The sequence below is a fragment of the Anas acuta genome, chromosome 1 (genome assembly GCF_963932015.1).
Source record: "Anas acuta chromosome 1, bAnaAcu1.1, whole genome shotgun sequence".
NCBI lineage: Eukaryota > Metazoa > Chordata > Aves > Anseriformes > Anatidae > Anas > Anas acuta.
Genome location: NC_088979.1, coordinates 53956198 through 53969766, shown reverse-complemented (window position 1 = coordinate 53969766; position 13569 = coordinate 53956198). Strand labels below are relative to the sequence as shown.

At 43.3% G+C, this 13569-nt stretch overlaps 1 protein-coding gene and 1 long non-coding RNA gene across 2 annotated transcripts; one reads left to right on the top strand and one right to left on the bottom strand.

Annotated features, from left to right (window-relative positions):
- Nucleotides 1-516: 516 nt before the first annotated feature.
- On the bottom strand, nt 517-6776 carry LOC137854149 (uncharacterized). Its single transcript, XR_011094982.1, has 4 exons — nt 6655-6776; nt 2425-2524; nt 909-1004; nt 517-772 (listed from the first exon to the last, which is right to left on the bottom strand). It is a non-coding gene; the product is annotated as an uncharacterized lncRNA (long non-coding RNA).
- Nucleotides 5723-11091, top strand: LOC137854140 (2-oxoglutarate receptor 1-like). Its single transcript, XM_068677212.1, has 2 exons — nt 5723-6451; nt 9372-11091. Exon 2 carries the CDS (start codon nt 9387-9389, stop codon nt 10416-10418), a length of 1032 nt encoding a protein of 343 aa, XP_068533313.1. The 5' UTR covers nt 5723-6451; nt 9372-9386; the 3' UTR covers nt 10419-11091.
- Nucleotides 11092-13569: the final 2478 nt, after the last annotated feature.

The following is a 13569-nucleotide window of genomic DNA, read 5'->3' as shown; positions in this document are numbered from 1 at the left end:
ATCTTACCCTTGTCTTTTACAGCTTGCAGTCTTCATAGGATTGTAAAATTCTAGAACCCATCAGGTTGAAAGGGACTTCAGAAGGTGTCTAGTGCAATTCCCTGCCCAGGGAAGGGTCAGCAATGATTTCTGGCCAGGTTGTTCAGAGCTGTGTCCAGCTGTGACTTGAAAACATCCAAGGATGGCACCTGCACATCCTTGCAGGGCAGCCTCCCCAGTGCCTGTCTAACTTTAAGGAGAAAAGGTTTCTCATTATATTCCCTTACTGTGCTCTGCAAATTCTTCTTCCCACAGAGTTTGACTGGATGACATTTTTGGTTTTGAACTGCAAGAAGTCAGCAACAGAGGGAATAAGGGAAAACACAGCCCTTTGTGAACACCAGCAGCGTGCCCGTGGGCCAGCCAAGCACGCAATCTGCAGATGCCAGCACACTGACTCAGGCACTGTTTAGGATTGAGAAATGCTTGACAAGAGGTGACCACCACACCTAGACCTTTACCATCATTTGCTCTTCACTGAGTATGCTCGGTGTTTGGGTAACTGGCTTCTGTGTTGGACAAGTGCATCATATGCAAGAGTTTCATTCCTGTCCTCCTGCCAGAGGACATAAGGGCAAATGTGATCCATAGCAATACTTGCCTTCTTGAGCTTCCTGAGCCTTATCTTCCTCACTTCCCAGCCAGCTCCATGCCTCAGTTCCCTGCCCCTCTGCTTGCCGCCACGCTCTCCTTCTTGCCCTGGTCTTGTTTTGCCTAAACAGGACCTCTGCAGCTGAAGAAAAGCAATAGGGTGCTTCCCTATCGAGAACTGTGCGAGTAGGCAACTCACACCACAACCCAATAAAGGGAAGGGGAATGAGGAAATAACTTCACAGTGAGCTGCAGAATGGTCTGCCAGTAACACCCACCCTGAAAGATAAGAGAAATCCTCAGCAGGGTGTAGCACAAACAATGAAGGAGAGGGAATTCCTCAATGTCATAGGAGAGGTTGAAAAAAATAAACCCTTGAAAATTGAAATGAAAGAAGAGAATTAAACTCAGAAGCATGAACTTTTAGTTAAGACACAGTCAGTGCCCAAGTGGGATATATGAGGTAACCCATCCCTGAAATATGTTCTGCAGTAGTGGCCTAATTTGCCATAGCACTACAATCCCACCGATCTTAAATAAAGAAAAAGTGCTACAAATAAAGCATACCAAAGACTAATGTACCAATTACTCATCTTGTCATGCAAGCTTCCACAGGTATTTCTGGCATTATTTATTTTCACTCCAGTAAACAGCTTTAAAACACATAGGGAAATAGGTCGAGAAGGGGTGTACATCTTTGGAGTACACATGTCTGGCTTACAAGGCTGCCATGCCCAGGAAGGGTGTGGATCCATCCAGCATGCATCTATCTGCCCTGCTATGTCCTGCAGGCACACCACTTTTCCCATGGGGAGAAACATGTCATACCAAGAGAAAAACAGAGGCACTGGCATCAAGTTTTGGCAGTCTGGTGCTCCACTGAGTGCAGGAAGGAAGCATACAGTGGACAAAAGGGGGATGTATGGTCAGAAGAATGGGTGGTGTAGGTGCTGGAGTGGCAAAAATTGCCACAGAGCAGCTTGCAGCAGAGCTTTTACAAGAGAGCTGCAATCTGGGAATTTTATGCAGAGCCAAAGGAAAAGGAAAGTTTTGCCCAAGGGAAAAGCTGTGGATGTGAACAAAAATTTACAAGTGCGTTGGGCGTGTTTTTAAATCACCTTGATAACAAAATCAATGAACACGTTTTAGTGGAAGGCCTTTAAAATGTCTCCAATGAAAGTATGAAAATTCTTTGTTGGAAAAAGAGACAGCGGGGGCCAACACAGGAGGAAGGATGCATGCAGCCAGTGAAGTCAGGAGGAGAGATTTATTAGAAGAATCAATGGCAATTAATATCCAACCTTTATTAATGCCCAGAACACTTCTGAAAATTTCCCTCTCAGTCAACATGAAATATTGCAAGATAGATAAATAACATCTGTGAAGCCTTCAAGTAAAAGGGACTCCCTTCCCACTCTTCCACACCTCCTCTCCCCCCTGAAAATAAATAAATAATCATGGCTATTTCACAAAATTCTTGTAACAGGACAAAAATGGTTCATAACTGTATATAGGGAAATTGCATGTTGGATTATGTGGAATTCATGTATAAATATATGCTAAAGAAAATCTAAATTTGAGCAAATGATCCAAGCTAACTAAATTATTAAACAAAACAAAAGAAACAAGAACTTTTCACAGAGAAACAATTAGATTTTCCTGGACGAGACAGCAGGTGATCCCTGATATTTTATGGGAGCAGAAGGCGACGGATGATGACTGGATCACCTTAAGCAATTTCACCATGGCATGTTTTGGACACAAGACAAAGACAACGTAGCTCAGCATACATACCTGAAAAGCAGGAGAGATGCTTTGACAAGGCCTATGTCATGGGGGATTTCCTCACTGGCACTGCGTGACAGAGGTTGCGATGCTACATGATTTCACTGCTCTGTAAGATAAAAGTGGGCAGAATAATTCATTCCTCACTGTTGCTGATGCAGCAGCAGAATAAATTTTTTGATCCTTTGACTCCGTTCATTGTGATCTGTCTTCCCTCTGCCTTTCTCACCCTTGGCAGTGGTTTCCTAACACAGGACAGCTATTTACATTCTGGTCTTCCTGCCATGGCAGGAAGACAAAGATTTTCTCAATTTCTGGGATTTTTGAGAGGACAGGCATACAATAGCCATCTCTCCTTTCCTCCCTCCCTCTGGCAGGATGCCCACAGTCACCACTTGGCACTCTAGTCATAGAAATAAGAAATATGAATGAGATCAGTGGATGAAGGGACAGAGAGCCCCCAAACACAGGGAGGATTTCCTGACTGCTGCAGGAGCACACTAGGGCTTGTGGGGTCAAGAGGCCACCTCTGACACCTCTCTGCAGTATCCTATGGTGTGGCTGACAGTATCCCAAGGCAGAGCAGACTTGTGCTTGCACACCAGGGATGCCTGGGATTTCTGGAAGTCTGGTATCACAGGAAGAGACATGGCTCCAACCACGTTGCCCAAGACGCAGAAATATGGGATGAAGGTTAGAGGGCCTCATGCTCTACCTAACAAGGCTGATAGGAAGGAAAAGAGAATAGGCTAGAGAAGCTCAGGTGTATGGTGGGATGATCTAAAGCTACCTAATAAGGAAGATATATGAAAGGTGATTGGGTTACAATGTTTATATCCTTCAACAAAAAGCAATACAGCCATTGCTAAATGGCCTACTTATAGCAGATAAAGGCATGAAGGTAAAAGTCTGAAAGCAGAAGCTAGAGAGAGTCATATAAAAACCTAAGCACTTGATTTCAACTGTGGGCATGATTCACCATTAGAACAATCTATCAAAAGAATAAGAGGATTTTCCTTCTCTCTCCAAATCAAGATTGCCTTTTATTAAAAACAAACAAAAATCAACAAAAAAGAAACAAGCAAACACCCACGCTGCCAAACAGAAGTTACTGGAAATTCTAAGCAAAAACTGATGGCAATGGGTATATACAAGAATCAGATTGTGTTTTCTAGAGTTTCTTCTATCCTCCGAAACCTGTGAAACTCTCCCATGAATTTGCATGATGGTATCATCTCACCCTGCTCTGCAACTGTACCAATATTTATGCACAAAACTCTTGATGTTGAGTTAAAAATTCCAATAGTTGAAGAATCGACCATACTACTAAGAGGATTTGTTTTAGTAGCTAGCCACCCTCACCAAGAAATACTTGTGCTTTACTGTCAGCCTGGATTGGCACTGCCACCAATGCCACAAACTACACCAATGCCAGGAGTCTCTTCCCATGGATGTGAGCATGGCTGTCATCCATTCCCGTTTAAACCTGCTTTTGTATAAACCAACCAGAGCAAATCCCTAAAGCCTCAAAAGTCTCTCTAGATATGCCACATCTCCCACTCATTCCCAAAGCTCTTTTCCAGCTCCTCACAACTTTTCAAAATCTCCCTGAAGTACAAACACTAAGCTTGAAATACAGTATTCAAGAAGTGATCCAGTTGAATATAGCCTGAATCATAATGCTACAGCAATTCCCACTCTTACTCAAATATACTATACAAGAACAGACAAAATATCAAAAATCAAAATATCAAACAATTAAAAAAATAAAAATACTGAGCAATGAACTTGGCATCCTTTATCTACTATATAAATTAATATATATATATATGTACACACATATATATATATCTTAATAAAGCACAGAAAGTCCTTTATCTGTATGTGTAGGGATACAGAGAACAGTCCTGAGAACACTGAACTGCATGCCCCTGGTGTCTCCCTGAGTCCCCTTTGCAAAGTGCTTATCTGCATTTTACAAAATAGTTTCCATGATATATAGTAATGAAATTACTATCATGGATCAGCTAGTTACATAATAAAAAGTGGTTTCAACTCTTTCTATAATAGAAGAACAATAATGGTTCATAGGAACTCAGGGATATGTTGACAACTGACAGTTTATTTCTGAATGTTTGTATTTAGGAATCCAAAATTGACATTCACATTCACGGCTGATGTGGCCAGACTTACACTAGAAAGAATAATGGAGTTATGTATGACCAGTAAGCTGAAAGTCATTCATGTGAAGGTATCATATACTGAAAGCATTGTATAAAGGTAAAGAAACAGGACAATTATGCAACCATTCAAAATGTAGTATTTGCTAAGTAATTTCAGCCCTGATTCACCATTACATTATGCAGTACATAATTGCTTGTGCTTCCAAGTTCACGTCTCTTATCACCATGAGAAAGTAAATAATAGCTTCAAATGAGCAATGCTTCCAGATCTGAAATTAAGCTCAATGTTGGAAAACATTCAAGATCTTTTCAGCCTCATCTAAACATTTCCCTCTCAAGATAATAACTTTCCTACCTGTTCACATAAGTTTGCAAATATTTAATTCAAAATCAAATCTGGAATGCTTAGACTTTTGAAAGTTTTTTCCCCCCCCTTCAGGGAAAGGGAAAAAGAGAGAGAGAAATATGAAACTAGAGCAATGATCACTGCTTTAAACAAGATGACATTTGATGGAGTGCAGTTATTCCAAGAAACAAAAGCAATCTTAAAGTAAGGGGAAAGAGATCAAGCAAAATGTGTAAGTACTGACCCTGCAGGAAATGTCATAGTCTCAGGTAGCACCACACCAGAAAGATAAGTCATCCCATAAAATCTTTATCTCCTCCTACACTGTAATCAACCTGGCACTTCTGGGCAAGCCCATGCTCCTTTCAGTTCAACATACAAGAAGTAAAACACTTGTCCTAGGGTGCCCTAGAAGTTGTGCCCTTCCTGCTTCTCAAAAGGGAGAAGAGATTTCTGATAACCCCTTCTTGAGGGTCAGCCACTATGTTAAGGGAAGTACACATCTTTCTTCTGCTTTATTGCCTGGATAGTTGGGACCTTTAACATGCTCCAGACCTCACAGCAGGCTGTGTATTTTTGCAAACAATGAGACTTTGACTTCCTTCCTAGGCTTCTTCATTCCTCTGATGACCCCCTGGACAAGTCCTGCCAGCAGAAATGTCTATTACCCCTGTGGCATGGTTCTGGCAGGACAGTTGTCTGCTGGTCCTGCAATCCTTTTCCCCAGCACAGCCCTCCTCCAGCTGGGTTGCCCCCACAAGCATACCTGGAGCAACTACATGTGGTCTTGGACACCTCTCCCAGCTGCAAGATACTGCTTGTGCGCAGCTTGCACAATCCCTACTCTTCTCTCAGGTCCCTCCCTGCAGGAGAGGCAGCTGATCCCACCAAGCTCCCAGGTTGGGGAACAAGAGCAGCTTCACCCTTTTTGGAAGGCCAGGGCTTGGTCCTGCTTTCAGCATCCACCAAGATCTCTTCTGGGCATCTCCTGCCAGCTCAAACTCCTGCTCTCCCTCCTTCTCTCCCCATATATCCCACCTATTCTGGGACCAGGGAGTAGATACTCCTTCATGTGGGCTCTGCAGCACTGTTCCTTTTCTCCACCCAGGCTGCCTCCCTCCAAGAGGTCTGGAAGCACCCAAAACAAACCGCTCCAGCCACACCAGACAGGTTACAGGCAGTCCCGACTGATGTGCTCATAGGCTCAGGGCAGGTCCCTGCATCCTGTGCAGGCAGCAGAGGACAGCAGACATGGGGACGTGACAGCCAGCTTGCACACAGGCTTGAGGGGTCAGAGCTTCCCATGCTGCCTTCACCTGGCAGAGACCTGGGAACAGAGGCAGAGCCTTTCCACAACCCACCCCTTAGCCAGGGGGATTTGCTGTAGCCCTGCAGACAGCCCCACTGCACCAGACCGATGCATTTACAAGCATACTCTGCCAGCTGGAGTAGGATATTTAAGGACCCAGCTATGAAGAAAAGAAGAGATCGTGCCGAGGATTTACAGGTAAAACATGTATTTTGATTTAAAAGCATGAACTTGGACAGAGGACAGAGCAGAGGGAGACAAGCAAAGGGTTAGAGGGTGATGAAAGCATGGAACAAATTAAACTTATCTGGAATGCCTCCAAAGCTCAAGTGAAATCCACATACTCTTTCCATATGGAGGTACCTCACTGAGTTATACAGACCAAGGGAAGGAGGACTCACATCTTCATCCTTAAATATGTAATTTGTGACTTTCAGATCCCAGCCAGTGGAGGAGTCAAACAGCGTGAGCCAAATCCCATTTAATTTATTCAGCAACACATCTGTGTGAAATATAGTCCAATTACAGGCATTAGGTTACTTTGCCATGGCTGCAGCCATTTGGCTTTTATTTCCAGCAGGCTCTAATTAAATTATCACAATGCAGGAGCAGACAAGTTTCCCTTATACGTGACTGCAATTAAAGACATGCAATCACAACATTTTTTAAAGTGACTCCAATCAATTGGTTACAGTAAAGAGTACCATGTAACGGAGCAGTGGCTCCACTGTTAAGACTGAGAGAGAGTTTCTATTTCAATAATCTAGTTCCCTTTTATTTTGAGTTCTGCTCTTGGATAATTTATTTAAAGTTCATTATGTGTCTACAGCATATATCATTTGCCCTCAGCTTAGGCTGCAGAAGTCCCATTACAGCCAATTACTTAGTGTGATAAAATCTGCCACAGCACAAACTGCTGCTTAATTAGATTTAAGTTTTGTCTAAATTCTATTTGTAATTCAGACAGCAAAATAATAAGGCCAACAGCAAAGACTCGCTGTCTCCTCTCACCGGTCACTGGCAACCTGTTGTGTTGAGTGTAATCTCAGCGCGGTTCGGAAATGATCTCCTGCAGTGCTTTTCTTGTAATACTTGTCCCCACCCTGGGTGTCCTTAACCAGCCTGGGGGTGGCCTGGCCTGTGACCCAAACCTTTCCCTGTCAGATACCTCACCCATAGCAAAAGGGATGGCTCTGAAAACTGCTGGGGAGGTGGTCATTAGGGACTGCAGTGGCTGAGTGCTGTAATTGTGCCCTTTGATGGTTGTAGGTATTTGCCCTATGCGTTTGCAGCAGCAGCGCACTGCTAGGCAGGAAAAAAAAAAGCTGCTGACAAAATGTTAATCCTACAAATCCACAAAGAAAGCATAATGTTGCAGGGAGCAGCACCCAGCCATGCCCTTCAGCTCGGTTAATAGCTGTGCACTGTAAACACCGCAGGGTGTGCAGGGCTCATGCTTCCTGGGGAGACAGCACGCCACAGCCTGCTGCTGCAGGATGGGGCCTTTACTGCTAATCTGGTTAAACATTAGCCATACCAGCTTCAGGCTGGTTTGGGGGACAATGGTGTCACTGCATTTCTTCAAATTGGCTTTGTTTTGTGCATCACCCTCTCCTTCCCCTACACAGAGTGCATCTCTCTACTCAGGGTGTCACAGGGGCTCACAGACAGCACTGGCTTTGCTCACTTGTTCTTCTCACATGGCTGGATGGGACTGGGATGCCAGCCTGGAAAGCACTAGTGTGGAAATTGCTTCAAACCTGAATTTGAGCCATGAATTTACCCAAACCTTCCCCTGCACTATCCCCCGCCATGAGAGGAGGTTTGAAGCTGCTTTGTTCTTTATAAATAAATGCCAATGTTTGGCATGCATCTCCTCAAGCTCCAGCTTCAGTTTTTAAAGAATTTTAAATGCATTTGAACCAAATGTTCCACACAAATTTGAATTAAAATCCTGCAATCTGTCTCTGCGAGATCTCACAAATGAATGAGGGTAGAAGTCACATACAGAAAATTCAGAGTGGAACAAGTAATGGAAGTGATGATTAAGTAGGATCCCTTTTAATAGTCAAAGGCCAGAGTGATTTTAGGATGTGCACCATCCCGTAAGAGGTTGCCTACATCAGGAAATAATTACAGTAGAGATTTATTCAATTTTCTCCCATCTAAACATCTTTAAAAGAAAACAGGCATTCAAACAATTACATTTACTGGGCACAATATTAGCAGTTATTTCCTAGGTGCTTCAGTAGCCCTGTATTTTCTACTGGAGAGGTACTATGTAGCAGACTATCTTTACATCCCTTGAATCCTGCTCAAGTCCCAGAATGTATCTTCAGAATGGCTGCTTTGCTAGGTTGGATGTGTTTATTCTGATGTTTCAGAAAAATACTGAGACTACTGTCTAAGAAACACACCATTTATATATATATATATATATATATATATATATATATATATGGGAATAGACATAGCAGCTAATGGAAAGCCTAAAAATATTGCAATTTCTTTGAGATATTAATCTTGTTAATGAATTTAAAAAAAAATGAAATATTTCTGTATCAGCTATTTTCAAGAAGTGGAAAGAAAAACATTACGTAACTACAGAGTCAAAAAGAATATGCAAACATTTCAATATTTGCTCTGCTTTCCAGTTAATTAGCAAGGATGTGAATAGCTTTTATGGAGCAGTAACATTCTGGACATTCCTCTCTATGCTTCTGGTCAATGGCACACCACAAGCAGTCTTTCCTTCTGCTGCACTTGACCCCAAATGAGAACAGAAAGTGAACCCAGTGTACTGGGGAACACACACCACTTACTGTGCTGCTGGGAGTCCTTCACATTTTAGCTATATTGTGCTTGTGCAGAGCCTCCCTTGAGAATACACATTTTAAAATAAAAATTGTATCTATCTCTAAATAGCTATGAATAAAAGGTCTATATATCAGGATTATTTCTCACCAAAGAAGCAAGACCATTTCATATTCAATAAAGGCACTTAAAGAGTGGCAGTGATGGCAACTTGAAAGGAAAGACCTGGCTATTTGTTGGTTTTAATGGGCTGGTACAGGGTCTTACCCATCAGTGAACACTAACCATTTCTCTCTTCTTTAAGCATTAAGGAAAAAACATGAACACAACTGGTGAAAACTTAGCCAGCCCCACCTCCTGGCAGCCCACTACAGGTGATTTTCCCAACTGCACTGACGTGGAAGCTACTCTGAAGACTTTGTACCTCCCCATTATGTACAGCATCATCTTCCTGGTGGGCTTTCCAGGAAATGTCATCGCCATCTGTGTTTACAGCTTCAAGATGAGGCCTTGGAAGAGCAGCACCATCATCATGATGAACCTGGCACTCACAGACCTGCTGTACCTAACCAGCCTCCCCTTCCTCATACACTACTATGCCAGTGGGGAGCACTGGATCTTTGGTGAGTTCATGTGCAAGTTCATCCGCTTCGGCTTCCACTTCAACCTGTACAGCAGCATCCTCTTCCTCACGTGCTTCAGCATCTTCCGCTACATGGTGATTGTCCACCCGATGAAGTTCTTCCACGTCCAAAGGAAGCGTTGGACAGCGGTGGCCTGTGCAGCCATTTGGATGATCTCGCTTGCAGCTGTCATCCCCGTCAACTTCTTGATCTCCTCAAAAGAGGAGGAAAACAGGTCCTTATGCCTTGACCTTACCAGCTCTGAAAACCTGGGCACAATCCGGTGGTATAACTGGCTGCTGACCAGCCTAGCCTTCTTCTTGCCCCTGCTGACGGTGACTCTGTGCTATGCGTTCATTATTTGCACCTTGGCCACCGGGCTCCAGGCACGGGCTGGCTACAAACAGAAGGCTCGCCGGCTCGCCATTGTCCTCTTGGTGGTCTTCTACATGTGCTTCCTCCCCTTCCATGTTTTTCGGATAGCTCGGCTTGAACTGCGGTTTTGTATGGCCAACTGCCACGTGGAGAAGCAAATCCACGCCGCCTATATCATCTCCCGGCCACTGGCTGCTCTCAACACATGTGGTAACCTTCTCCTTTACGTCGTGATCGGAGGTGCCTTCCAGCAAGCCATCCTCTCTCTTTCAAGGTGCAAGTGGAGAAAATACATCCAGCGACCCGGCAGCAACAATTACACCAACAAGTCGGAAATCAACTTAAGGTTATGAAAGGGTCCCTTGGTGAGAATTCCAGCAAACCTGGGATTGCTTCGGTGCCAGAACACCCTGCATAGGCAGGTGTGCTGATAAGGCAGTGAGAATTGCAGCTGGTTTTTCACTCCATCTCCAATAGAGTGCTTGCCAGAAAAAGCTGTCTCAGGAGCAGGTTGATACTTACCTCTCTTAGCAACCAGAGAAAAGGGAGTGAAAAGAAAAATCTTAAGCCTCCTCAAAGCTAGAATTTTAAGTTACCCCATAGGACTGTTTCTAAAGTTATTTGGGAAATGCAGGATTCTCTTGCTTCAGGCTCTGTGGCTGGTTACAGAAATACAAGGAGCTTAGTTTGGGCAAGAGAACAACTTCCATTGATGTCAGTGCCATCACTGATGTAGTGTTTGCTTTGTTTATTAGAGCTGGAGTGAGATGCAGCAAATTGTCACGGTTGCTGAAACCACTGAATTACATAGTTAGAAACCAGCTAGATAATCATATGTTTTCAAATTAGATGAAGCTTATGAACTTCAGCACAGGTCACTGAAGAACTGAATCACAAAATCTCAGTTGGCCCAGGGAAAGATGAGAGAGAAGTACCAAAGGAGGAAACATGGTCAATGTAAGAAAAGATATACAAGGAGACACATATATGGAGAAAATGGAGGAACAAGGAATTAAAACAAACAAACAAACAAACAAACAAACAAAAAACAACTCGGTCATGTTAATATCCACCTCAGAAAAATACTAGAGCAAACAATCAGATGATAAGCCTACAGAAGATGAGTACCTTTGACTACCAGCCAGTATGAGTCTACCAGGTATGTACAAAAGCATATTAATCTGATTTCCTACTACAACACATTAGGAAAAGAAACATGTATCATAAATCTTGACTCCAGAAAGAGTTTTGACATTGTCTGAGGTGATACTCCTCTGTGTAAGCTAAGGAAAACAGTCTAGAGGATATTAGTGACTACTTTTGTTGGTTACAGAGCTGTGATCAGAGTGGTTTGCTATCAAAGTAGAGGGAGCCACTCAGTGGGGATTTGACCAGTCTGTCCTAGGTTTAGGGATATTTAGTGTTTTCATTAGTGAGTTGGATGATGAAATAAGGTCTGTTTATCATATTTGCAGAAGACATGAAGCTGAGAGGAAAAAATTATGTTGACAAATTGCAACTGTGGTCTGGAAAAGCACAGGATGCTACGAGGCAGTGACAGGTGCAATGTACTGCATTTAAGTAGAAATAATGAATTGTACAAACACTAAAGGAGTAAAAACTATTGAGGTAATGGTTCAGTAGAGAAAGTCCAACTGTTGCAGAGAATCTCAGGAGCTGACAGTTTCAGTGGGCTGACAGTGTTGCTGTTTTTCTGTTCCAGAAGAGGCAGATGCCATGCTGGGATGCATAAATAAGAATATAATGTGCAAGATGTGTGAAGCAGCCCTTACGCCCTCCTCAGTGTTGTTAACCTCTCAGCTGTAGCACTGTGTCTGGCCTTGGAGGCTGCCCTTCAGGGAAGACCAGCCGAGCAGAGCATGGTAAGGGCACCCAGAGGAATGACCAAAGAGGAAAGGAACTGGATGGAAAACCAAATGGTCTGAAAACACCCCAAGGGGGGAATATCAGGAAGGGCTTTCTCTTGGGGCAAGTTGATGAAGAACTGGAAAGGACAAAAAGAGCCTATGCTGCCAGGTGTCAGAAGGTTCAGGCTATTGAGGCATTTAGCAAGAGGAACACGAGACCACCCGACCTCTGGATGTCCCTTTTGGCCTCTAAGCTCTGCAATTAGGCATACGTTACTGGTAGCATCAGCGCTAGCGAAAGAAGTCACGCCAGGGGATATCCCTGGCACTGAAGGTTGTCCCATCACCCTGCTATGGCATGGGAGAGCCTGGGGCATGTGACTGGCCAGCAGCAGCCACCACACTCCCTGGCAAAGCCTGGTACCCACCGTGGGTTAGTACCGTTCCCCACAGGCAGCGGTGTGTGGGTACCACATGTAAGTAGGTCAAAAAAATGATACTGTAATGTTTTTGCATGCCTTGTGGATATTTAAAAAACACTTGATTTGGTAAAGACACGACCATCACGTACAAACAGTGAAACAGACCTTTTGACGTTTTCTGTTTTGACATGTTTTCAGGTTGCCACTAGGTGGTGATCATTCATGGTCAATCTACCTGGTTTCACACATGCATGTCTGATTCAAAGCCACAGTTTACACAAATATGATGATTCACATGAGAGAAGTCTTTTTTTGATATAGATTCATTGCATCCTACCGATCTGACATGGACAAAAAGTACAAACACACTGCATAAATTCTCTTCTCTTTCATATAAGTGAAAGCACAAGATGTGTCTACTACTTATACATGCACATCTAAAGCCTCTGAATGGGTTAAAATTATCCTTTTTTTTTTTTTTTTTTTTTTGATGGTCCTGAGCAAGGACCATCATTGTATTTTTAATTCTTCTTCTCAGAAGCTCTTCTTCTCAAGCCCACACTGAGCTTATCACACACAGACAGAAACTTTTGAATAAAACTACACATACAACATAAAACAGGGTGGCTAAAGGTAAAAAGTGTGGAATGGAAGTGTTCAAGCTTTTTCATCTCTGACAGCAACAAGAGTGACAGTCCCCCAGTTTCAGTGGCTTGGAGAGGGGCTGCTTTTCCATCTCCTCCTCATCTCTTTCCTTAACATTGCTGTAGGTTGGTTGCCTTCTGCCTGTCTCACCTACTGCCTCTCTTCATTCAATTGGGGCTAAACTAGATGATTTTAAAGTGCTGAAGCAGATTAGGGAATGCTCCTGGGAGCCATGGTTCATCGGTGGGGCAATAATATCCACTAGAAGAGCAGCTTGGCTCCATTACCTTGGCTGAATTTAAAAAAGGACAAAAGCTCAACCTTAGTGCAGGCATTTTTAATGAATTCAAGGTCTGCTCAGGTGCTCTGTGGGACTGAGAGATCATTATCTCATGTGACTCATTCATTTTGCTTACTGTGGAGGATGAGATCTCGATAGCTTCTAATTTTAGTAGCTGTAGGTTTACTGCTGAAACAAGGATAAGTGCTTCAATTGCAGTAAACAGGAGACACTTTCCAAACTCTGTATGCAGTGTGACAACAAAGCCACATAAATTAATATGCTATTG

Coding starts and splice junctions, on each gene's coding strand:
- LOC137854140 (XM_068677212.1), top strand. CDS start 9,387: ATGAACACAACTGGTGAAAACTTAGCCAGCCCCACCTCCTGGCAGCCC.